The 24,808-nt window shown below is 33.9% G+C and overlaps 3 protein-coding genes across 6 annotated transcripts in view; 1 reads left to right on the forward strand and 2 right to left on the reverse strand.

Moving 5' to 3' along the window:
* On the reverse strand, positions 1–7,962 carry LOC126816102 (N-acetyl-D-glucosamine kinase). Its single transcript, XM_050542300.1, has 10 exons — positions 7,803–7,962; positions 5,347–5,431; positions 3,868–3,966; positions 2,984–3,125; positions 2,787–2,897; positions 2,207–2,319; positions 1,938–2,025; positions 1,691–1,782; positions 1,166–1,244; positions 1–817 (listed from the first exon to the last, which is right to left on the reverse strand). The coding sequence occupies exons 1-10, from the start codon at positions 7,841–7,843 to the stop codon at positions 639–641; spliced, it is 1,029 nt and encodes a 342-aa protein (XP_050398257.1). The 5' UTR covers positions 7,844–7,962; the 3' UTR covers positions 1–638.
* Positions 7,956–24,808, forward strand: part of LOC126816103 (2,4-dienoyl-CoA reductase [(3E)-enoyl-CoA-producing], mitochondrial) — a 23,276-nt gene continuing 6,423 nt past the window's right edge. The window contains exons 1-2 of one of the 3 annotated variants that reach the window (XM_050542302.2): positions 7,956–8,056; positions 22,433–22,623. In XM_050542302.2, coding sequence (XP_050398259.1) covers positions 22,502–22,623 — 122 coding nt within the window. In that variant the 5' untranslated portion in view covers positions 7,956–8,056; positions 22,433–22,501. Of the gene's footprint in view, positions 8,057–21,355; positions 21,458–21,479; positions 21,498–22,432; positions 22,624–24,808 lie in introns of those variants that run through there. The other 2 variants (XM_050542301.1, XM_050542303.1) reach the window with 2 other exon arrangements.
* On the reverse strand, positions 10,565–21,346 carry LOC126816104 (borealin). 2 transcript variants are annotated; one of them, XM_050542305.2, is made up of 10 exons: positions 21,211–21,346; positions 20,121–20,300; positions 19,211–19,305; positions 18,843–18,876; positions 17,038–17,128; positions 15,582–15,669; positions 13,902–14,005; positions 13,553–13,627; positions 13,102–13,243; positions 10,565–12,112 (listed from the first exon to the last, which is right to left on the reverse strand). In XM_050542305.2, exons 2-10 carry the CDS (start codon positions 20,254–20,256, stop codon positions 11,936–11,938), a joined length of 942 nt encoding a protein of 313 aa, XP_050398262.1. In that variant the 5' UTR covers positions 20,257–20,300; positions 21,211–21,346; the 3' UTR covers positions 10,565–11,935. The 2 variants fall into 2 exon arrangements, with proteins under 2 accessions (XP_050398262.1, XP_050398261.1); XM_050542304.2 differs by lacking the exon at positions 21,211–21,346 and adding an exon at positions 21,071–21,199.

Consider the following 24,808-nt stretch of genomic DNA (forward strand, 5'->3'; position numbering starts at 1 on the left):
TCGTGATTAAATTTATTTATTTACTTAATTACCATATATATATGTTGTTAATATAATATTTTATTTTCCCTTCTATTTCTACAATCAATAAGCATTGAAAACAGTCCCATTTATTGTTCAAGAGAACAATGTCTCACTAATATATCAAAGACAAATTTATCCACAATTAAAGCTAAATATATCTTAAATTTAACAGCAGTATTATTGCACAATAAAAGAAGAGAAATGTAAAAGGATTATTACAATATCAGGTTTTCTTCCATAAATAAAGGTCTAACCCACTATTAATATATTAAAGCAAAATAACATTTTGGTAAATAATAATATTTTTATCATGATCACATAAATTTATGAAACATTCAGTTTTGAAAGACGAATTTCTTCACAGTGTGTTTGGAGATTTCTGGCCATTTTTTGTTGGACTGGCAAGACATTTGTAATACATTACAAAAATAAAATTAAAATGATATGGAAAAGGTTCAATTTCATATACTCACAAAACATTAAAATCTTGCAATGAGTATGCATTTTGAATAACCGAAAAAAGGCACAAACAACTCACAATTGCTGATGAACGAATTACAATACTGGAATGTATGAAGTTGGTATGCAATTCATTAAGGAGTTGTTTAATGCTGTTAAACTTTACTATTAAATATAACATCAGAATTTGCAGCATAGTCTATATGTAGAGAACGTTTGATGGCTTTAGCACTGAGTGATGCTGCTCCAACAGCTCCAGATGTTTTTAATCTTATTAATGTCACTTCGTTAATTCCTAATTGACTGCCCTGCTCTTTTAAAACTTCCATGAATCCTACAATAAAACCAAATATTAGTCCTGATACTCAAAGAGAGAGAGAAAGAAATGGGGTTTAACAACTAATCAACAAAAAAAATGTCATTTCAGATATAATTTTATTCCAATAATTTGCTTTGTGAATGGGTCTTCAGTTGTAGGAGGAAATAAAATGATTGCTGGTTTCTGTAGCTTTGGTTGTCAGTTAAACCTCTGTATACATTTATACTGAAACATATTGAGTTAAATAGTATTGCTGATCCTACCAGATCCATTTTTCTAATAACTTCTTGCAGAGATCTTATTATAAACAACCCATGGTTTTAAACCTTTTATCAAATTCGGTATAGTATTAAAAGAAGTTACCAGGTTGTAGAAGAGACCAACTTTTAAACACTGAACCAACACATACAATATGTAATCCTCCTTTACCATTTATTAATACCTGTAGAAGATATTGATATAACATTGAATAATGATTCTAATTTCTATAATGGGTTTAAAGGAGAAAATCATTTGGAGAGAGATATGTGGGTTTTAATGTCCACAAATATGGTACAATTTTAGATTAAAAGCTTGCTTGCACATAGTTTTTTTTAAAGCTTTTTTAGCAGAGTAAATTTTACAGAAAGTCATAACATCTTTTAATTAAAATTTGAAGATAAATCATGCTGTTGATTCATTTGGTGGGCATTTAGATGCAAACTGCTTGGGCTACTTGATTAAATGTGGCATGAGGAGATAAACTGAGGTGTTACATTCATAATGACAGAGAACACAAAAGATCATCTGGAAGTCAGAATTTGAAACTGTCTGGTCGGAATTCTCTTCTTTAGTACTATCAAAAGTGTCTACAATTTTATTTTAACAAGCAGAAACTGAAATAATTACTTTGTCCATCTTTGGCGCTACAGCAATAATATGCGACGCCATAATTTTACCAGCTTCTTTAAATATATGACAAACTAATGCATCTTTAGGTTCTGAAGGAAAAAAATATATAAATAAGTGATACAAAAAATAAATGTTACTGCAAGAATAACTGTCAAGTCCATCAAAAGTTTGCCATGAGATTTACAGCGAGAAATACAAGATAGGTTAGTCTCAATGTTTAGAATAATACCAAAGCATACTGTACCTTGTGCAATTTCTTTACAAAATCCAGCAATAAAGGCTTTTTCAAATTTGGCATAGAAATGATCTAGGATTTCACCTCTTGTTTTAATCTATAAACAAAATAGATTAGATTATAAGAATGGGTGGGGGGAATGGGGTGGGGGGGGGGGAACATAAAAAAGACAACTCCCTTTATTTCGTTCTAGTTACAAACAGAAATGTTATGTGGACATTTATATCATAAATTAATTTCCAAGATGTTTCCAAATTTCCAATTGGCTATTCACTTACTTTAAAATATTTCAACATGGCATCTCGAACAAAAGTTGTATCATAGGCACATGGTATAAGATTATCTTCATGATCAAAATACAACTTAATGGCTCTCTGACCAATCCAGTAAGCTAAAACAAGAACAAATTACAATATTACTTTCATAAGATAAACAAATGCCCACAAAAATAAGGTCTTTTGTTCAGAGTCATCTCCAATATAGCTAATACAGTTAGTGTGACAACTCTGAGCTTTAATTTAAAGCCAGCCAGCAATTTGTGGTGTTCAATATCATACTGGTCATCAATGATATCCCACTGAAAACTAGGAGGAAGAATGAAGAGTTTCACAAACAATAGACGGAATAAATAAGGGGTTTAATGACTAAAACTACAATTAGGTCATTTTGGACAAGCATATTATTCATTGTAGTTCTTTATTTCTAGTATTGTCCTATCCAGAAGAACCTGACATGCATAATCTTGGAACAATAACATCATCAAATTAGTGACAAAACACAAAAACTGAACCACAATACTCTGGATCATTAGTTATCCCAAACCACCAAATTGCTTGTCAACAAACATAAAATTCCTACCTGAAGCTTCATCTCCAAGCAAATGTCCCCATCCACCACATCTATGCGTTGATTCATCTGGATTTATAAGCTGGCAATTAGAACCTGTACCTGCTATCATTACAACACCACCTACAATTTAAATGTACATTGTCATAAAAATCAATTTTAAAAAAAAGGGAGACCATTTAATCCTGACAATGCACACCAATACCTACCATTTGATAGACCTGTTGCTAGCGAACCAAATGTATCACTAGTAACTGAAATACTCTCTGCTGCATTAGGGTAATTCTGGGATAATCCTTCTTTCAACTGAATTTGAGAAGCGCTTTCATCACCCCCACTTAAAGACAGACCCTGAAAGTATTCATTTTATAAAGATATTTAAAATTAAAGATATATTTATTTGACAGCCATAAACATAAATACATTACCGCTGACCGGAAAATGGATTTAAACTACCAAGAAAAATATATATATCAAGCCAAACACTTTTTATTAATACAAATTCTAATGCAAGAGCTATTACAAATGACACATCCAACTAATTGTAAGAAAGCAAGTGAATGAGCACACTAGAAAGTGTATATATTGCTTGGCAACAGTAAACCCTGAAATTAGAATAAAATATCTGATCTGTAGTTGACCATATAGAACAATTTTTTGTCGATCCAGAACAATTTCTTGGCAACAGCAGACCATGAAATTCGAATGGTGAGTTTATTATAAAATTTGAGTCTATAATTCTATTTTTCATGGTCATTAGAAAATTCATACTTTGAGATAATAATAGGTTTCAGGTGCCAAATATTATTCTAACATAAGTACAGATCATTGCTACAATTGGTAGTCTTCTAATGTATAGGAATTAACAGTGAGCGGAAAATCAGTGTAGCTGATACTGCTCTCTACATCAGTCGGAAACTACACTTTCCGATTCTTCTAATCTTTGTTATGGATCCACCAAAGCAAAGATTTCAATTTTAAAATTATATTTGGAATGTGTTTAACCAGTTCTATCACATGCGTAAAATTGACGAACACCAACATTGTACTCTAATATACAATGAATACAACAAATCAAATATCTGATATTTACAAGTCCTTTCAATGGCATTTTAACATCTAATCCAGCTTTCTGTTTAGCATCTTCTGTCATTGTGTTTATTCTCTTCAAACATTCATCCAGTCCAATCAACTGTAAAATAATATAAATTGGACATATAAAATATTGTCGGAAGATTTTTTTATTGTCAGAAGATTTTTTTACTTTGTCTGAGGATCCACACCTTCCCCAAAAAACCTTATAAATATCACATAATTTCATAATGTTTACAGAATAAGGGGGGGGGGGGTATTTATTGTCATCTATATTGGAAATGAAATGAAATGGGGTTTAACATCCTACTATTTCCTAACCTGGGCTAATGAAGACGGGCATACGCCATACAGTGTGCTATGAGGAAAATTTTGCCCGGGCAGCGGCGCTACGGCCTACTCTTATATCAAATTCCAACTGCCAAGGGATCTTTTACATGCAAGCCAATGTGTACACGGGACCTCATTTTTTCGTCCCATCCGAACGACTAGACAGCTGTCCTTGTCAGGCCCTCCATCCTGCGTCACTGACAAGGGGAAACCAAGCCGGAAAACATCTATATTGGTTTAATTCAAAAGTATACTGGGCACTATTTATTTTTGAATATATATATGTGCGTGCCGGCAGTAAACCTTTTGCTTCACCTTTATTAAAGTTCAAAATTAAACTATAAGATAGGTTTAAACAAGGCAAACATTTATCCACACTTCGTTTAAAGACTTCAATCTAATTCTATAAAGTGTTTATTATTGCCTTGAAATCTGGGCTGTACTAAAACTGATGTTTATTTGTTGCATGATTCCAAAAATCAATGGAATTCCTAATGTAACCACATACAGCTACACTATTTCATCACAGTATTGAAATTGGATGACAGTGCAAACTTGGTTCTCTTGATTTTTACCCAATGCAAATAAAAATATGCCTTTCTATCCATTAAAATTTGTCAACTTTGAGGTCACAATGTTGGCTACAGGTTCTTCTAACAGTGGATTGGGAAATTTCCATAGATCAAAATCTATCAAATACTAATCTTTTTTAAATTGACTAGATTTGTTTGATTTCAGTTAAAAATAAAATTGTCATTTTCATTGAATTTTATGTATTGAATTGTTTTGTGGGATGATAATCTATCTTCGTTCAAAATTTTTGTCAATTGATAATGCAAATGTTAATTGTATGTTCCTATATAGTAAGTGCAGGAGGACCGCACTACACGTAAAACAAAAATTTACAAGATAAACCTGCGGACAAGACAGAAAATAGACATTGCACCAAATAAACAAATATCAAATTAGGTGAATGGATCTGGGGGCCAGCCGTACAGTAAGCCAGGTTTTAAACAATATAAGTAAACAAGTTGACTTCTGGTTATTCTTCAGAAAAAATATTTAATCATACAGAGTTATTCCATCACTAATCGAAATAACATATTTATTTTGACCTAAATCAAAGAAGTTTAGCATCCTTTAAACTCACCCACTGATTAGTACAACCACTTTCACTCCATGCCATTACTTTCCCATCTGAACGCATAATCACCATCTTTGATTGCGTGGCACCTCTACAAAACCAAAATGGTTATCATGAAACAAGGAATTTGCCAGGGGAACTTGCCTTATAAAAATTTGTATTCCATTACAGTTATCTTAAAGAATAGCTGACGATGCTTTACAATTTATACATTTCTGAAATTCTGTATACTGTGAATGTTCATTTCAATAGATATATGAAAATATCAGGGCAATAAATATGAAAATATGTTCAGTTCTGTTGCAGACAACTAGCTTAGCTTAATTAGGCATATTTTTTTTTTAAAGAATTCTGATGAATATTTTAAAAGGGATTCTTTTCAGTAGTGTCTCAATCAAAAAATAAATATAAGAACAGCAGAGGTATTGGTCAGTATTGAATGAATGAATGAAATGCTATAATTGAAATTTTGCCTGGGCAGAAAATGAATTCCAAATGTCAAGGGTTCTTTCATGTGCACATGACCTTGGGTTTTCATATCATCTGAACGACTTAACACTGTTGCTTTCCAGCCCCTCCATGCTGCACCACTGACAAGGTAAAACCAAGCTTGAAAATCCTAAGTCAATACTTATTGATTTTTACCATAACCGATTATTTAGATATATCAGATTTTAAATGATTAACTAATATGATAAAGTTTGAAGTTTTCAAATGTCATTCTTCAAAGGAATATCTTTTAAGAGATTTTAATATGGTAGGCTTATAAAAGCAAAACTTGAAAGAAAAAAAAGACAGCCTGGGACTACCAGGACTTTTATAATAAAACACTATGATCTACCATAAAGATAACCTATATCATGATATGCTTTATATTTTTACTGATATGCACATTGTAGTTCTAACCTCCCTATATATTTGATGGGGTTCTTCAAATGCCATTAAAATTATATTATATAATCTTCTCATGTATTGCGACTTACAGATAGTGGTAATATTGTAGAGACTTTAATGAAAGGCACATTCTGTCCATCTGGCACAAGAAACATGTCTGAATGGCAGGGAATCAAAATGTGTCAGCGAGTAAGGCACTGGCTCGCTAACCTGGAGGTTCTGGGTTCGACCCCGGTATTGGCAGAGACAGTCTGTCAGGACTCTCTGGCATGGTTTCCCCTTGACGTTGTCATTAGTGCAGGATGGATGGCCTGGCAAGGAACAGCGTCTAGTCATAGGGATGGCACGGTAAACCTGAGGTCCAATATATCTCGCCGTGCACATAAACCCCGATTTCATTTCATTTGTCTGAATGGCATGTCTACAATTAACTCCAAAACACAAAATAAAATCCCTCATAACTTGTGTATCCATAAAGAATTGTTTGGAAACCATTGGAAAAATTATCATCTTTCATCTTTCGTGAGGACAATCGCAATCACATTTTTGCTGGACAGTGATAGGCTTGTCAGCTCACTGGTCAAATGTTTGCAATTGTCCATGGAAGGTTGTGTTTGCATCAAAAAGCAATTAAAGATACATGTTATTAGGCTTTTTTAAAGAATTTCTTTACCAATTAAACAACTGGTAGAATACAGCACTACTTTCTGACCATGTCCAATTATAATGACTTAACACCTGTCTTAACATTCAGAAATTGTAAATTCTAGCTGTCACCTATCTTAAAGAGCACTATCCACGTAGTGTTAATGGTGACAATACCGGTAGACCTACAATAACAAAAGCACAGAGTTGCCTAATTGTACCCACCATTAATTAAGCCTGCACATAGAGGAATTGTAACTACTATCAGCTACTATCCATAGCTCAATGGTGACCATAACTGTACCGTGCAGTAACAAAAGCATGCATAAATTACCGGTACTATTAAAATGAATAAAAAGTCATTTGGAGTGATGAGATACCGCTATTTAACCAATATCTGAGACCAATTTTGGTCATTCATAAATTAAATTGACACGTACTGAAAATTTTGGCCATTTATTAATTAAATTGACATATAAATAACTGCAAATTGATTGCCCAAAGTGCAGTGCAGGCTATAGTCAGTGGTGGTGGTCAACTATGTGCCAGGATTTTCCAGTCCCCAAAACATTGTCGGGCACACAAAACATTGTCGGATTTACTTAATAATTTACACAAAAGTGTTCGCCTTATTTTATTTTTTGGGCTTTATAAAACTTTTGTTGATTTAATGTATCAATGATGATCAATAATCAATGTGCAAAGTTTTGTGTTTCTGCATCAAAGATATTTCTCATAAACTGTTGTACTTTTGAGCTTGAAATGGCTAATTCAAATACTGGTATGTTTCGGTACAATAAAATATTATCTTATTTTATCTTCTTAGTTGTTTCAAATATAAATATACCGTGGCTAACTAAATAAGTACCGGTAATTAATATTATACTTATCCAAAACAATATAGTTAATAGCAGTTGTGTTACCCTTCAATTCCACCGAAATACAAAAAATCTCCATCAGCCATTGTATATTGATATGCCAGTCACTGCAATGAACTGTTACACAAATATAAACTGGTTTCAAGCTAACCCACTTTTTAAGACAAACATCAATAAATGCTTTCGATTGCATTAAAAGGGAGATAACTGTTAATAACACTTCAAATCCGAAGCAGACGGACGAAGTTAATTTCAAAGCAAAAAAGCTAACATTCGTACAACAAGTTTCTCTACTTTAGGTAAGAATTAAGAATTATTACCAATATTTAGTTTTTCCTTTGTGTAAATTAACATTAGGCTACATTTTGTTTGGCAATATGCAACCAACAGTGGTTAAAGAGTTCAAAAAATAGAATTGACACACATCAAAATTTACAGTGTTACACCCAACATCTGACAGGCACACCAACTGTATGCCACAATCTGTCAACAGAGATCTTATGACCTAAAGAGAACACATGAGACCATTTGGTAATTTTGGTGTAAAACAATATTGTCGGCTGGGTAACCGTAAACACAGGTATGGCCTCATGACCATTTGAACAATGTCGGCAACTTTCGCAAAGTTATCTCAGAATCAACCTGTTGAATATTTCCACGACTCTACGATTCATTGACATTCCATTCAAAATAGGGGATCACGTGGCTAAGTGGGTAAGACGATAGCTCGCTAGCTTGGAGGTCGGGTGTTCGATCCCTGCATTTGCCGAGAAAGTTCATCCAGATTTTCCGGCGTGGTTCTCCCATGTCAGTGATGCAGGACGGAGGGGCTGACAAGGAAAGCTGTCTAGTCGTTCGGATGGGACGAAAAACCGAGGTCCCGTGTACACATTGGCGTGCACGTAAAAGATATATAAGAGTAGGCCGTAGTGCCGCTGTCCGGGCAAAATTTCCCTCATAGCACACTGTATGGCGTATGCCCGTCTTCATTAGCCCAGGTTAGGAGCAGAACAGTAGGACGTTAAACTCCATTTCATTTCATTTCATTTCATTTCCATTCAAAATAGCAGTTGGGTTCACTTCGCCACAATGACAAGTCGAACAGTAGGCCTAGCTATTGTATGTAGGGTTTACAAGGTTTTGATGACAGAGCCAGAGGCTATAACTCTGTAACAGGGATGGGATTTCGCCCGTATATTCCGGACTTGTCCGACGCTGTTTTCCAAACGTTCAAAATTGTCCGACCAGGAATATGCCCAATCGGACATCAAGACATGGTGAATAATATTCAAAATTCCAAAATTAATATAGTGTACTGAGTGTATAACTACCCCTCACCCCGATTATCGTTGATTATAGGCTGGATTGATTAGTTAATTAAGTGATCAACGTATTTATCCTGTTATACCGGCTATACACCTTCCTTGATTAACTACTTAATCTGCCATGATTGACTGATTTAATCCTTTGTCGGACAATTCATCAATCTAATCTCAAAGAGAAGTCATTGCTTCCCCTTTGTCGGACTATTCATCAATGAGATAAGAGTGATTATAATTTTAATCCACGCGTTTACCTCGTGGTTCGCATTGATGTGAGCCGACAGCATCTATAAAATAGTCATAGATGTCACATATCGTAAGAGTACATAACATCCTAAATCAATGGACAGTCATTTTGTCTGCGATATCTTTTATGTCTTTTAATTAAGACTCCATATAGAAATTCTCATCCACAGTGGCACTTTCCTGTGATCTCGATTGCTGTACGAAAATTGCTTAACATATAAGGCAGTGCTTACTATGAAGCTATGTGAGTCACGTACGCCATAATGCTGAAGTTAGCTATGCCTTTGCACGAGTAATTCAAAGGAGCTAAATCGCTAATGTTTGGTACCTAGAAATTGACACAAATGGGTCGTAACGCATATAATAATGTAATAGGAATATATATAAACTGATTTACATTCAATCGTTTCCATTTTTACTCTAATTTCAAATTAGTTACGTTCGGCGAAATATGTCTGAAGCCTCAATCGAATCAAAATTTCTAGCGTCTGGTTATTCTAGTCTACATAGTATTTATTGCGCATACTCTCCCGATATGAATATGCTGTCACCGTTTGACATGACTTGTTGAATGTCTAGCCTCGTTCTTCGAGTCCCTTGTTAGAATGGGCCTGAAACGCATTATGGTACACGGTTTGTGTACCAATGGTAAATGTATATTTTTTGTTAAATATTGGATATCCTAAACCCATCTTTTCCCGGTAAGATCATGACATCGATGTTGATTTAAATTGACAAATAATTTTGTGTTTTTGATGTCGAAGATTTTGGGTTAGAGACTTAGCTACTTTAACTATTAATGTAATTCAAGAACTAATCTGAATTTGGATAGGTTTCATTCTTAATATCCCAAAAGTTTTGAAAATAAATCTGCAAACTCTAGTAACAAGAAATTTGACTCTTGGACTGACTGACCGGTAATGAACATAATGAATTAAAACATTTTTCAGTCAAGAAATATTTAATAGCTATATTTATAATACATATATACAATGTTGTATGGAAAATAACAAAGAAAGAAGAAACCACAATTCTAATTCCAGAAACAAAATTGAAAAAAATTTGATATAAATCTACATGTAACATTTTACTTTTTATTTGGTTTAGGGGTTTACAAGAAATGTTCATTTTATTCAGAAAAGTTGCTTGTCTCTTTTCTTTATAAACACGAGTGTAATGCAATATAAATGTAAATATTATTATTAAGATATGTTTGATAGACTGGTAACCAAATCTGGACTTTATTTTACATTCAAGATGTATTGTGTTCAAGCTTTGGTATTTTTTTTTTTTTTATATAAGTTCAGGATAATACATTATATCATAAAGTGCAGCATCAGGAATTGGAATTAAAATTTGACTGATTTGTTTCTATCAAACCCTCTCTTTTGTCCATGTGCTAAAATTCATAATAAAAAGCACACAATTAATTAATGAATAAAATTGAATGTTTCTGTTAATGGTGATAGTTATAAGAATATTCTATCAGTTGAATTACATATAAAATAAAAGAATGTAATTCTGCTTATACTCTCACTCTTAAAGATGTACGATATGTTAAAAAGGATCTTTACCATTATTGGAGCCACTGTGTCTCAGTCTAGTCCTGTGTTAGCCAACAATGTTCCAGAGGATTTTCAGCCTGGTTTCCCCATGTCAGTGAGTGATACAGGATGGATGGCCTGGGTACAAAGAAGCATCTAGTTGTTCTGATGGAACTGGAAACTGATCATGAGGTCCATGTAACAATTAGCAGCATCTTAAACATTCTAGATATTTGGAAATCGAAATAGAGAGAGAGAGAGAGAAATGGGGTTTAACTCCCACTCAACACAAACTAGGTCATTTCGGGACTAACACATGGTTGAATTTATTTCAATAATTCGCTTGCACGTAGGGGTGGGAGGAAACCGGAGCACCCGGAGAAAACCCACAAGGTTGGACAGGCAACCCTAGTCCTTGTCATGTACAACTGGGGAATCGAAACCACGCTAGTTAGAAATCGAAATAAGAGTAACAGTATGTCATACTCATGGTGTCCCGGTTTGGTTACCCATAGCGAGTACAATCAGGCAATTACAGATATATTCTAGATAATATACTGAACATTACAAAAAGAAAGAGACAAAAAAAAATAAAAAATAAATAAATAAATCACCAATTTCTAATAAGGGGTTTGAAAGATTTTTTTTTTTTTATGCTATAGGTTTTATGTTTGTATATTTCATCTTCGAGTTCAGCAATGTATCTAATTTGACCAGAATTGGAAAAAAATTCAGGATTCAAATTCGCCTCTATTGAGGATTGAACAATGATTATGGATGTCTGTTTATTAAGAACAGTTAAACAAAGTGAAATATTTTTACCTGTAAAAGTGTAATAGAAATAATAATATAATTTGTTTACATAAAGTCAGAGGATTAATTTGAGAAGGATTATGCAAATGAACTGTACAAGTAAAAGAAATAAAACCCTCTAAAATGAAAACAGTGCAATTCCCAAAGAAAAACTGTGGGTATTATTACACTGTAACAAAACATCATGGCTACTCATGACATAAGTACTTATAAAATATATTATATATACATCTGTACATAATTCAATTATTTATTAAAATACTTCATCGTCATCATCATCATCTTCTTCTGATTTACTTCGTATAGCATTTTGTACAATATTCATCACTTTAAATATCTGAGATTGTCTCATATTCTTTATGTCTGTAGGGCTGTCTGGTATTTCTATGTCGTCTAATTCTTCTTTTATATTTGTGTTGGACACCAACTTCTAAAGAACAAGATAAAAAAAAGTCCTATTTAACCGAGGAACTACAAAATTACATCCATGGTCACCCAATATGAAAGACAAAATTTAATATCTCATCAGTAGGACAACAATAAATTTAAAGTATCGGTAAACTGTAATACTATTTGATAATTTATGCGAAATTGTATTAGACGACTATAAATGCACCAGAAGACATGTTTTATAATTTGATAAATATATGTTTTATTTGTATTCTCCATTGTCAGTATATTAGCTATGGTATGAGTTTATTTAAAACGCAAATTAAATTGTTTGTGAAATAAAGCGAGAATAACAGGAAAAGGGGTCTAGGTTCAAGGATAGATTCTGTGTCTAAAACCACGTGATCAGAAAGTTACCATTTCATATTTAGCATGAGTGACCAATCACATGATTAATTACATCATAATTAGCCAATAATTTAATAGATGGCTGTGAATCTGATATAATTAACAGAATGTGAGCTCTAGATAGACACCAGGCAGAATCTAAGAGAGGAGAGACCGATGAGGTTCAAGGGACACCATCTGGTTTCAGAATGCCCTGGTAAGTCGTAGGAGAGCTATATGATATATTGGGATCCGTCAGTAAACTCGTTCTATGGAATGGTGGGGTCGAGAGAGTGGAGAATGACTTTGTTATAATTTATGCTTGTAACCATGTAATCTATATGTAGCAGTGCTTAATATAAAATGTAGAAACGAAATGTGGTATTGTTTTTCCTGTGTGTAACCCATAAACTGAATAAGTGGCAGAATAAATACACAATATTTAAAGTGGTGTCCTAAGAAGAAAATGAAAAACGAATATAACCAGAGACAATAATGGACGATCAAGAGCTGTTTCAAAATATGTAGTAAGAAACGATGCGTGGGTTATACGCAGGATGTGGCAACCAGTTATAACTGTTGTCCGCTCTCCACGTCTGTCAGACGACCCATGGTGTTACAAAACGAAAACCCCCAGCTTACCCGTAATTTAGATTTACCAATAGCCTTAATTGTAGATCGACCTTTTTTGGTATCAGTAGGGTTATTTATAGGACTACCAGCCATTGAAAGAATTCTTTCACCTGGTTTAGGATCACGGACAAGACCAGGCGTAAATGGAAGTCTGGAAAATATAATTACAAAGTAAAATGAGATTCATAAAGATAAGACATGATATGACCTTAAATTGTACCATTGTGAAACAACTCACAAAAATATGCAAGATTTAACAGATAATCCAATCAATATTACTTTTTTTAATAGTGTAATAGCCTGTAAAAGCTGTTGAATTTTATAGTTAAGATGTATCTGTGGTTAACATTGTTACCATGTTTGAAAATAGGGTTTTGAAAAATATGCTAGTTTTAGAGTTTAATATGACCAAGTTGGGTTATTACATGCTAATTTTACAGTAGAATAATTTAAATTTTACCTTGGGTCAAATTTAGGTGTTATAAGTGGTGTGGCCCAGCCTGCTGATGACATTGTTCTGCCAGCTGGAGTCATTCTGAAATAAAATACCAGACAATTTTCATAAAATATTTATTCTCAAATAGTAAAAAATAAGAGCCCATCAAAAAAGGTTTAATGTCGTGCGAGGGGTAATTCCATTTCAATTAAGGGTTCTTTGCGTAAACGCCAATATGTACACAGATTATCCAGCATTTTTCTATCGCATCCATTCCAAACAACTAAGCCCAATTTTATTGAGAAGTGGCAACAAGTTTGATAAAGATGATGTAGGCTATTCAAAAAGTAATGTTATTGTTATATAAACTAACCGTAATCTACTAGATGATGGTGGTGGAGCAAGGTATGATTCATTTCCTTTTGTGTTTCGTTTTCTTGATGATTTCCTTACGGTGGTCTTCTTAGTGGCTGTCCTCTAAAATAAAAGATTTTATATTAATTTAAACATTGTATTTAACATTAAGAGAATCAGTTCTGAACATAACACCACCCTCTTTGTTTATTACAATTAGCCTACCTTTCTGACTTGTCAAAATAATGTAATGTTATTTAATTCAACTGTTCTGTTATTTTGATTACTGGTGGGGCAATGATTCAATATCCATTTCAGAACAGTGGCTGGAACTTGTTCTGTTTATAAATTTTATTTCCCTTTTTGACAGAAAAGTGAAAGTGGAGTAAAACTGTGAGATTGCAATGTTAATTTCCATATGACTGGTTTATGCACATTTTCTATTCAATTCAAATGAACTATATTGGTTCAGTAGTAGTTGAGATAGGGCTGTACGATATTCTCGATATAGTCATTTATCGCGATATGGTATTTTCAGACCCAACTACGATATCATGTGGCCAAAAATCGTCGATATAGTGGTTTATTGAATATCGCCAAAGACTTCAAATATCGAAAAAAATTATCATAAAAATAGATAATAAATACACTATACAGCAGTGGAAATTAGCCGACGGCAATAAACTGTAATAAAACTAATGTTTTGATAATCGTTAAATGTTGAAAACACTTGCGCAGTGTCCGCAGCCGTTTTTCACTGCATCGTGTATGCGTTACTTTTACTTTGTTTTTAGTCGACAATAAATTGTCAGTTGTTACTACATGTAAAGCTTAGGCCTACTAAACGCGTGAAATTTCCCACTACCGTGGCTAATTGCCAGGCTATAAATAGGTTGTCATATTTTTAAAAAACAAATATTTTTAGAAAACTCTACGAAACTTAATTTCTGAAAGCAGGAATAAAACGATCTATAAATAGATTATTGTCACTGTTAGGCCAGGAATACCGCAGCCAATCGAATGCTTGAATGGGAGATAGTCCGGATCATTTAGTATTTGTTAAACTGTTTGAACTTACAATACAAGACTTGAAGACCACATCTACTTACTTCCGCCGCACGTGATATTTGATAATTTTCTTACACAAGGTCACAAGCAGATGCTTTTTAAACATCAGCGGTTGTATTTAATTTAATTATAAGTACAGGCATAAGTAATGTCTCCTGTTATTGTGTTAAAAAGCATTGACATGTTTTTTATAATATCCAAAAGGGATGATGTTGTTTTGTTCATTTTAATAAATCTATATTATAAAAAAAGCAAAGTTTAAAGTGTATGAATAAAGCAATTCTTACCCACAATTCTTACTCACACTGTAGTCAGCTTTAATGCATTTATATTTAATTTATTTAATAGCCAAATGACATTATTATTAAATATCGCGATATTTAACTATATCGTTGAAAATAATGCCAATATCGATATCGTCCCTTTTTGCAATATCGTACAGCCCTAAGTTGAGAATAATCCAATTTAAACAAAGAACAAAGGTGCGTCATCATAAATGATGAATGCATTAAAAAATATATTTTTTTACATCTGGTTTTTAATAGACAGACATTTAGTTATATTTTACAGGCAACACAGGGTTTTCGAAAAATATATGTTAAATCCCTGAAAATATTTAAATTCTTTTTACCTTAACTGTTCTTTTCTCAGCACATGGCGTAGCAGCTTCATCTTCTTCTGGTATTACACCACAAAATATGTTGGGATTCAGTTTTGATCTAAAAGAAACAAAGTGATACACTTTTATCAACATTGTATTCAAACAATTGTGGGATGGAAGAAGAATACCTGTATAAAACTGGAATATCTCTTCACCATATTTATGAAATGAATTGTAGCCTGGTTAAAACTACACAAGATTTTTATACGCCCACATTTTCATGTGGACGTATATTGTCGTCGCCCCTGTCCGTCCGTCCACAATTGTTTGTGAACAGTCTACAGGTCACAATTTTTATCAGATTTCAATGAAACTTGAAATATAGGTTTATCACCCTAAGATCACGGTTCCTTTCGATATTGGCATCTATCGAACCGTAACTTCATGGATTATGGCCCCTGATTGTACGAAAAATCACGTTTTTGGCTTGTGAACACTATAGAGGTCACAATTTTTATCCGATTTTGTTGAAACTTGAAATGTAAGTTTATAACCCAAAGATCTTGGTTCCTTTCGATATTCGCGCATATCGGACCGTAACTTCCTGAATTATGGCCCCTGATTGTACGTAAAAACGCGTTTTTTGGCTTGTGGACCCTATAGAGGTCATAATTTTTATCCGATTTAAAAAAACGTATTATTATATCACCGTTAAACCCTAAGGACGGTTGAGTTCGAATTTCGTGAAAATCGACCCAAAACTGACAGACAAAATGGTCACCGTTCGTTCTCAAATAGCGTAAAAATATGGTATATCAAGGTTGTGGACCCTATAGAGGTCACAATTTTTATCCGATTTTGTTGAAACTTGAAATGTAAGTTTATAACACAATAATCTCGGTTCCTTTCGATATTCGCGCATATCGGACCGTAACTTCATGAATTATGGCCCCTGATTGTACGCAAAAACGCGTTTTTGGGCTTGTGGACCTTATAGAGGTCATAATTTTTATCCGATTTAAAAAACCGTGTTAATATATCACCGTTACACCCTAAGGACGGCTGAGTTCGAATTTCGTGAAAATCGGCCCAAAACTGACAGACAAAATGGCCGCCCTTCGATCTCAAATAGCGTAAAAATATGCTATATCAAGGTTGTGGACCCTATAGAGGGCACAATTTTTATCCGATTTTGTTGAAACTTGAAATGTAAGTTTATTACTCAAAGATCTTGGTTCCTTTCGATATTTGCGCATATCGAATTGTAATTTCCTGAATTATGGCCCTTGATTGTAGGAAAAATCACTTTCGTTTAGCTTGTTTTCTATCCATCTCTTGAAAATGTGGGCGTATACTGCCTGGCAGCCGCTGGTTAATTTATATAAATTAAATTTTCTTTTGTGTGAAAAAGTGTTTGTGCTGTGAAAACGCATACTTCTACTGACAGACTAACTCAAAGCTGACTTGCAGCACATGGGGTACTTACATGGTCTGTGCTAGTTTTCCTGATATATTTAACGACGATGGTTCTGTTATTTGTGATGGAGCTAAGACACCTTTAACAGTTCCTCCAGATGCTAAAATTGAAAAAATAGATATCCATACAGAAACAAATTTATTTTATTGTGAGAAAATAAATGAGATCAAATATCATGAATATGACACTATCTCGGCCTAATAATTTCTAAATAAGCCAAAGGCTGACTTTGTTAAAAGCTGTAGTTTATTCAATATTATTACTTGTAACTTCATGTGGTACGACTCCCAATTGTGAACTGATTGTTTACAGCCAAATTCACTTAGATTTCTCTGCATAACTTTTGAGTTGACATTTGTTTTAATTGCAAGTTAACCAGCGGCTGCCAGACAGGATACGCCCACATTTTCGAGAGATGGATAGAGAACAAGCTAAAAAGAAAGTGATTTTTCCTACAATCAAGGGCCATAATTCAGGAAATTACAATTCGATATGCGCAAATATCGAAAGGAACCAAGATCTTTGAGTAATAAACTTAAATTTCAAGTTTCAACAACATCGGATAAAAATTGTGACCTCTTTAGGTTCCACAACCTTGATACCATATTTTTACGCTATTTAAGAACGAAGGGCGGCCATTTTGTCTGTCAGTTTGGGGCCGATTTTCACGAACTTCAAACTCAGTCGTCCTTAGAGCGTAACGGTGATATAATAATACGTTTTTTTAAATCGGATAAAAATTATGACCTCTACAGGGTCCACAAGCTAAAAACGTGATTTTTCGTACAATCAGGGGCCATAATTCAGGAAGTTACGATCCGATATGCGCGAATATCGAAAGGAACCAAGATCTTTGGGTTATAAACATGCATTTCAAGTTTCATCAAAATCGGATTAAAATTGTGACCTCTACAGAGTCCACAACCTTGATATACCATATTTTTACACTATTCGCGTACAAGCGGCGGCCATTTTGTCGATCAGTTTTGGTCCGATTTTCACGAAGTTCGAACTCAACCTTTATTACGGTGTAACGGTGATATATTAAAATGTTTTTTTAAATTGGATAAAAACTGTGACCTCTGGAGGGACCACAAGCCAAAAACGCGATTTTCCGTACATTCAGGGGCCATAATTCAGGAAGTTACGATATGCGCGAATATCAAAAGGAACCAAGATCTTTGGGTTATAAACATGCATTTCAAGTTTCATCAAAATTCTAAAAACGCGATTTTTCGTACAAACAGGGGCCATATATATAATCCATGAAGTTATTGTCTGATACATGCCAATATCGCAAGGAACCGAGATCTTAGGGAGATGAAGCTATATTCCAAGTTTCGTTGAAATCGGATAAAAATTGTGACCTGTAGAGTGTCCACAAACAAATTGTGGACGGACGGACGGACAAACAGGGGCGGCGACAATATACGTCCACATGAAAATGTGGGTGTATAAAAAGAGTTAATGTTGCAGTCTATTTTGATAGCCAAGAACTACTTGTTAAACAATTTGATTTTAAATATTATGTGAAATCACATCCAGTACCAACAGGAATTTGGCCTTACAATCTCTGAGTCTCACAAAAACCTATCATAGAACACCCAATTCCACCAGATTGTGCTACAGATTCCACCACAGTATTCTATCAAGTATTTGAGACCTGCTTCTTTCACAATGAAATTAGTAATATCATATTTTTGAATAAATGCTCTCCTGGAGAATATGTGAAAAAAGATTATAGAAGAGCAACTGTACATGTATTTGCTCTCAACAATTTAAATTTTTCTTTTGAAAAAGTGTTAAATTCTTACCAATAAAATCTTTCAACTTCATTTTTCTGATATACTGTAATCAATATTAAACATTTGTTAGTATGTTAACCTTTCTTAAACATAAATTGTATCCTTGCAATAAAAGCTTACAGAGTCTATATAATGTCACAACTCTCACCAGATCATACATGCATACACGGTATGCAATGCAATCCAATTTTTTTTAAGCCGCAGATTTCAGCACTGTTTAGGCAGACATTTTCAAAGCTTAATGCTTATAAGTTATATATAAGGATATTAATAATTTGTTCTACTATAACATAGTCAAATACTGTAAAGTGTATTATATCATCTCAGCTTATTTTTAAAATAATTAAAAGACGCAATATATAATCAAATATTTATACCCCTGGTAACTGCATTATTTGACAGTGAAGCCTGGATTCAATTGTTTTCATTATATTAGTTTTATCCTTCTCCATTTTCTCCAATATTTCATTAACTGTAATTCACAGACACAAATAACATGTTTGTAATAAGCACATTTGTCGAAATAATTATTCTATTATTATAGATATCCTATTAGTACATTAAAGACAGTACTGACAACAATCGTGGGCGATTGTGAATAGGACTATTTTACTGGTGTATGCAAACTACTAAACAACATTGTTATTAAAGATCACCAGAAAAGATTTATAATTTTATATAATCCTTTCCATAAGTATAACACAATCCTGAATCTCATTGTTACCTGCCATAGGTAAATTTTAACAGGTAGATTTCTGCCATTCTCCATGAGTAGTCGTAACTTTGTGCCAATAAACAAGTTGTGACATAATTTTAGTCCTTCTACTCATATTCTAATCTATATTTCTATGAGCAGAAGGACTAAAATTATGTCACAGCTTGTTTATTGGGGGGAAAATTATGACTACTCACGGAGACCGGTGGAAATCGCTAACGTTGAAATTTACCTGTGGCAGGTAACATTGACATTCAGGATATCGAAAGGATATGTTAACATAATTCCTTGCATTATTTAAAAAAATTATGAAACTTTTCCTGTGACCTTTAAACTAAGTACATCAACTTTAAATTTTGTATTTTGGGGAAGTGCATTCTTCATTCCCCAGTTTTTTGTATTTGGTTTCAAGTTCAAAATAAACTTAAATAAAAAGGTCATATATCCATGTTTTTAAAATTTCTGTCAAAAACATATTTTCAAAATATCAAAATTTATTTCAACTGCAAAGCATGCTTTTTTTTTTACCACCTTTTCTCTCTATCAAACGGATTACTGTATTAAATGCTTACATCTCATATCAAAATCTTTCGTAAAAATTCTTAATTTTTCCATACGCTCATCTTCTGTGAGTGACTTTCCTTCATCACCTTCTGGGCATTTTGGTTGTGCTCGATTGTTAACTCGAGTTGGACGTTTCCGTGGCATTTCTAAGTCTTTAAATAATCAACTTTTTTTTTTTATGTATTAACCTAAAAAATAACACATATTTTAAATTTAACTTTGTGTAGAATTGTCAGTCTACTTAGCCAAAAGAAATCAGTTTTCCAATGAATGTCATTCTGCTTAATTTTGGACACTTACTACCCTCCCCTTCCCAAAAATGAAATGGGACCCCTATACAGTCATTTTATTTGTAAATAATGTTGTATTTTTTCACCAAGGGTCGCGATCTTTGGAATTTTGTTCGCCACTCCGAGTCTAGCTGTATATATGTTGCATTAAGCTTATAAAATATTCTCGATAATCCATGTATGTCAATTATTGTCAATACCACCAGCTGGTGAATGGTCAGTGACTGGTAAAATTATTAAAGTCAAAATGACTATTTATTTAGGTCTATAATAGATCTATATATAACTATGTGATAAATACTAAACAGGGAAACTAAGGTAAGGCTTCTCAATACCGTATTCATATAAATATGGTGGCAATTAGCAATGTATTTGGTGGTTTCATTTATCATCGGCCGTGGATAATGGTTTGGCCTAACTCAACTGTCAGTCAGTGGAAATGTGCTTGTAATAATAGTAATACTAGGCCTAATATATGAATAGATAAGATGGGGCCATTGGGGGCAGGGGCAATGATTGATAGGTATCCTAAATTGAGAATATTCATTTTTCCACAAAATAAGACAACAAAATATATAAGTAGGCTACAATATTGTCCTAGGCGAGTGAGAGGAGTCACAAATTCATATTTCAATATTGAAATTTGAATCAACCACCAATACACGTACCGTACAGCAAGTTGTTGTTGAACTGAAGTTGTCAACTTGGTGTCAACATACATTCATGTATGCCATTTAATAACAACTTTGTGGTACTAATTCCTGCTTATAAGACTACGTATCGTACAGTTGTAAAATAAGGATATTACCATAAATAATTATGTATTAAAAGCTACCGAAACGAGGGTATTTTCTTCACTTGATTTTGTTATGAATATTCGTCTGACAAAACCTTTTCAGTTTCAATCAAGCGCCCTTTTGAAAGTGGTATTTTAGCCAATCCTATATCGCGAAAAAAACTTCCGGTTCTGTATACATACGGGTATTTTCAAGATGTCTGCTCCCTATGCAGCAAAAGTCATTAGCTTGGGCAGAAAAATATCTGTTATACAGGGGGTATGAACTTCAAAATTAATTTTGAGCAGCTGGGGTTCAGGTTTCCTTCTATTCTTAATTTAATTAATACAGGAAATGTACTTATTTAGCTCGCAATTGCTAATATCGTTGATTTTTGCAAGGGAGGTAACTCCCCTTTTCCTTAAGATTACCCGTTTTTGCGACTTTGGACTCAACTGGATACAGACCACCATTCACTTCTCTCTGAACCTTATTGATATTCACGTTTCTTTTCCCGGCTGTTACTTCCCCAAAATTTCACTTTCCCCAAATTTCACTGGGCTTAAGGCTTTTCACTACAGCCTGAGCAACAACTGTCTATGTCTTTGCGCCATAGTTTGTATGACTATGACTATGAGGTTGACCACTGAAATTTGACATTAACGATTAACGCCTAAAGTTTGGCTAAACTTGACTAGCACTAGCAGTAGCACACTATAATATAGGCCTATCGTTCTTAAACCATGAATATTTAACAAAACCTGGCAGAAAAGGTACTGAATTGTGGGTATCAAGATAGTGAAATTTGATGGTGGTTCCTCTTAATATTAGTCTTTCTTCATTGTTTTCCATTTATTCTAGCAACATTTTTATATAGTACTAGTACAAAATAAAAAAATAGTGAGCCTTCAAATTTATGTGCTGTAAACTAAACAGGGTTGCATTTCGGGTCCATGGACCTTTTTTTTCTAGACTTGAAGCTTCTTTCTGAATTTTGTAAAAGAGTTCTGCAAAATGACCTGCTTTGGTATTATAACAATTTACCCAGTTTTGAGGCACTGAACATTTTAAAATTAAAAATCATAATTACTTTCTTTCCAACACTGTAATATATTTTTAATGGAAATAACTACCCGATAAATACTTTCATGGCAAGTATAAAAAATATGCATTTAATCGACATATTTTAATAGAGCAATATAAATACTGTATGATGAATTGATCTTGCGCATGTTTTCTTTCATGTTTATGTAGAAACAACCAAGATGTTTGAAATCATCCAAACCAGATCATTCCAATAAATTTCCTGTGAAGACCAACCCAATGTTACCAGCAGATACCTTTAAAGGTAAAACAGCTTTTATAACGGGTGGTGGAACTGGTCTAGGAAAAGGAATGACCTATTTTTTGTCTTCTCTTGGTGCTCAGGTAGCCATAACCAGCAGGTGATTATTTAATTAGTGATACAGGTATTATATTCCTTTGGAGTTAAAGGGGCACTAGGCAAGATAAGATAAAGAGCTGACCGTTCTCGCTATAATAGTTAAAAACTGGTAAGATAATAAACAAAAGTCTTGATTATCCATTTTTATACACCCACAAGGAAATGTGGACATATATTGTCATTGCCCACGCCCGTCCTTCCGCCTGTCCGTTGTCCACAATTGATTGTGAACGCTCTAACGCCAAAAGTTATCCCATTGTTTTAAAATTGATATATGTTGTTTACATCTGGAGATGAAGAAGCCTATTTAATTTCAATAATTTCTGTTTATTACGTCTAGACTCTAGAGATATGGCCCTTGTTTCACTTTGTTAAACCTTGTGGGCTCTCTAATGCCAACAGTTATCCGATCTTTGTGAAATTTATATGGATTATTTAAATTAGTGAAACGAAGAAGCCTATTGAATTTCAGCAATTTCCATTTATTACGTCTAAGAGTTATGGCCCTTGTATAACTTTATTTAATATTAACCTTGTGAACGCTCTAACACCAAAAGTTATCATCCGGTCTTTGTGAAATTTATATGCGTTATTTAGATTAGTGAAATTGTAAATTCAGGGAAATTGGACAACACTTAGGGGATGCACAACCCATTCAAAGTTTTAGATTTTTGGTGATATTTTTTCATTTTTACATTATTTTTCTTTTTTTCTACAAACTGTAATCCACACTTTACATATTATTTCTTGGTTGGTTTTGTATTGACAGGGCAATCTATAGCCTGTCTGATATATTTCAGGACACTAGACAATCTGATTAAAACACAGATCCTATTGCGATTCGTTTTTTATAGTTCAAAATTCATTTTACTTGTCTTTACTACACTAGGATCTGGAAGAGTTGTTATGTTACCAGCGTTCTAGTTGAAGTGAGGGATTAGCCAATGAAATGGTCTGTTATGGCAAGTTCTTGGCGTGCCATGCATGGAACTGTGGGTAAACCACAAGAATTAGAAACGTCAACTCTGATTGATTAATCGATGTCTGGCGTCATAGGGTCAGAAGCCGCTCGTACAACCCCTGACAACAAACAGCGATATGACCTAAATAGTCCGGTCACCAAACCTAATATTTCGAGTGAACCTGGAAATTAATGATTGATTTTAGTAGCCTAGGGTGTTCTCTTTCAGAATCTCCCGGGTGAACCTTGGTCATCCTTGAGCTTTTTTTAGAAATTCAAGATGGCGTCCAAGATGGCAGCCACATCAAATAATCCCCTATAGCTCCCATAGTATTTATTCTGGGATGATACTTTTGGTGTCTAACCGTATGTTTCTGGGGTTAAGGAATACACTAAAATTGTTCATTATGTTGTGGGTTGATTAGATGATAGTAAAATCCAAAATGCCAGACAATATGGCCCTTTTACTCATTAGCGGCTATTGAGGGTCATTATTTCACCAAAACATGCTATGTCTAGAGACAAATGATATATTTCTGGATATAGGAGCATGGGAGTGATACGCTAAAACCATATACATGCCTATCAAGGGCTCCAGGGTCACATGGCTCGGTCCTAAAAAGGGAGGCACAAGCTGTTTGTTAATAATTTAAAAAAACAAATTCTACCCGCAAAACAGTAACACAAATTCCATAAAACTAGGTAATATCCAGTTTAATCCATTGTTTCTGGATGCAACCTGTGACAGCACAGGCGCAAAATACTGTATATTTTAAGCCATCACTAGTGCAGCTACAAGCACACGTACTACATGAGCTGTCACTCTTGCATCCACATCTGATGAGCCACATGACAGACTCCGAAGCAAGTTGGCCGGTTGTAATGGTCTCAATTTAGTATCCTTCTCCCAGCAATGTTCCAGATCAAATTCCGGTTGATTAAGATCTTCCAGTGAACGCCACACAATAGCTTGGTAATGAGCTCTTTTTAAGTTCTCTGCAAATGTATCATTCGTTGAGCAAGACTACATGGTTTGAGTGGGAATATTGACAATACATTTCCAGTTTTAGATGTCCAAACCCTCCAGCATGTTTCAGATATAGATTTCTAGAACTCTGACCATAACAAGCTGATTCTATTGGAGTGTCTATTACTTCGACGAGTGAGAAAAAATACAATCAAGCTCTAACCACTTTCAAAGCTTTTCCATTCCCCACGACATAGC

This window comes from Patella vulgata, chromosome 3 (assembly GCF_932274485.2).
Source record: "Patella vulgata chromosome 3, xgPatVulg1.2, whole genome shotgun sequence".
Taxonomy (NCBI): Eukaryota; Metazoa; Mollusca; class Gastropoda; family Patellidae; genus Patella; species Patella vulgata.

Excerpts from the sequence above, each read along its gene's own strand:
- LOC126816102 (XM_050542300.1), bottom strand. The coding sequence starts at position 7,843 with ATGGCTGATGGAGATTTTTTGTATTTCGGTGGAATTGAAGG. Across the intron at positions 2,320-2,786 it reads GCTTGGAGATGAAGCTTCAG|CTTACTGGATTGGTCAGAGA; the intron begins GTAGGAATTTTA and ends TTCTTGTTTTAG. Across the intron at positions 1,783-1,937 it reads TTGTAAAGAAATTGCACAAG|AACCTAAAGATGCATTAGTT; the intron begins GTACAGTATGCT and ends TTTTTCCTTCAG.
- LOC126816104 (XM_050542305.2), bottom strand. The coding sequence starts at position 20,256 with ATGCCACGGAAACGTCCAACTCGAGTTAACAATCGAGCACAACCAAAA. Across the intron at positions 19,306-20,120 it reads GAAAGATTTTGATATGAGAT|TTAATGAAATATTGGAGAAA; the intron begins GTAAGCATTTAA and ends TGTGAATTACAG. Across the intron at positions 15,670-17,037 it reads GGAAAACTAGCACAGACCAT|ATCAAAACTGAATCCCAACA; the intron begins GTAAGTACCCCA and ends TGTTTCTTTTAG.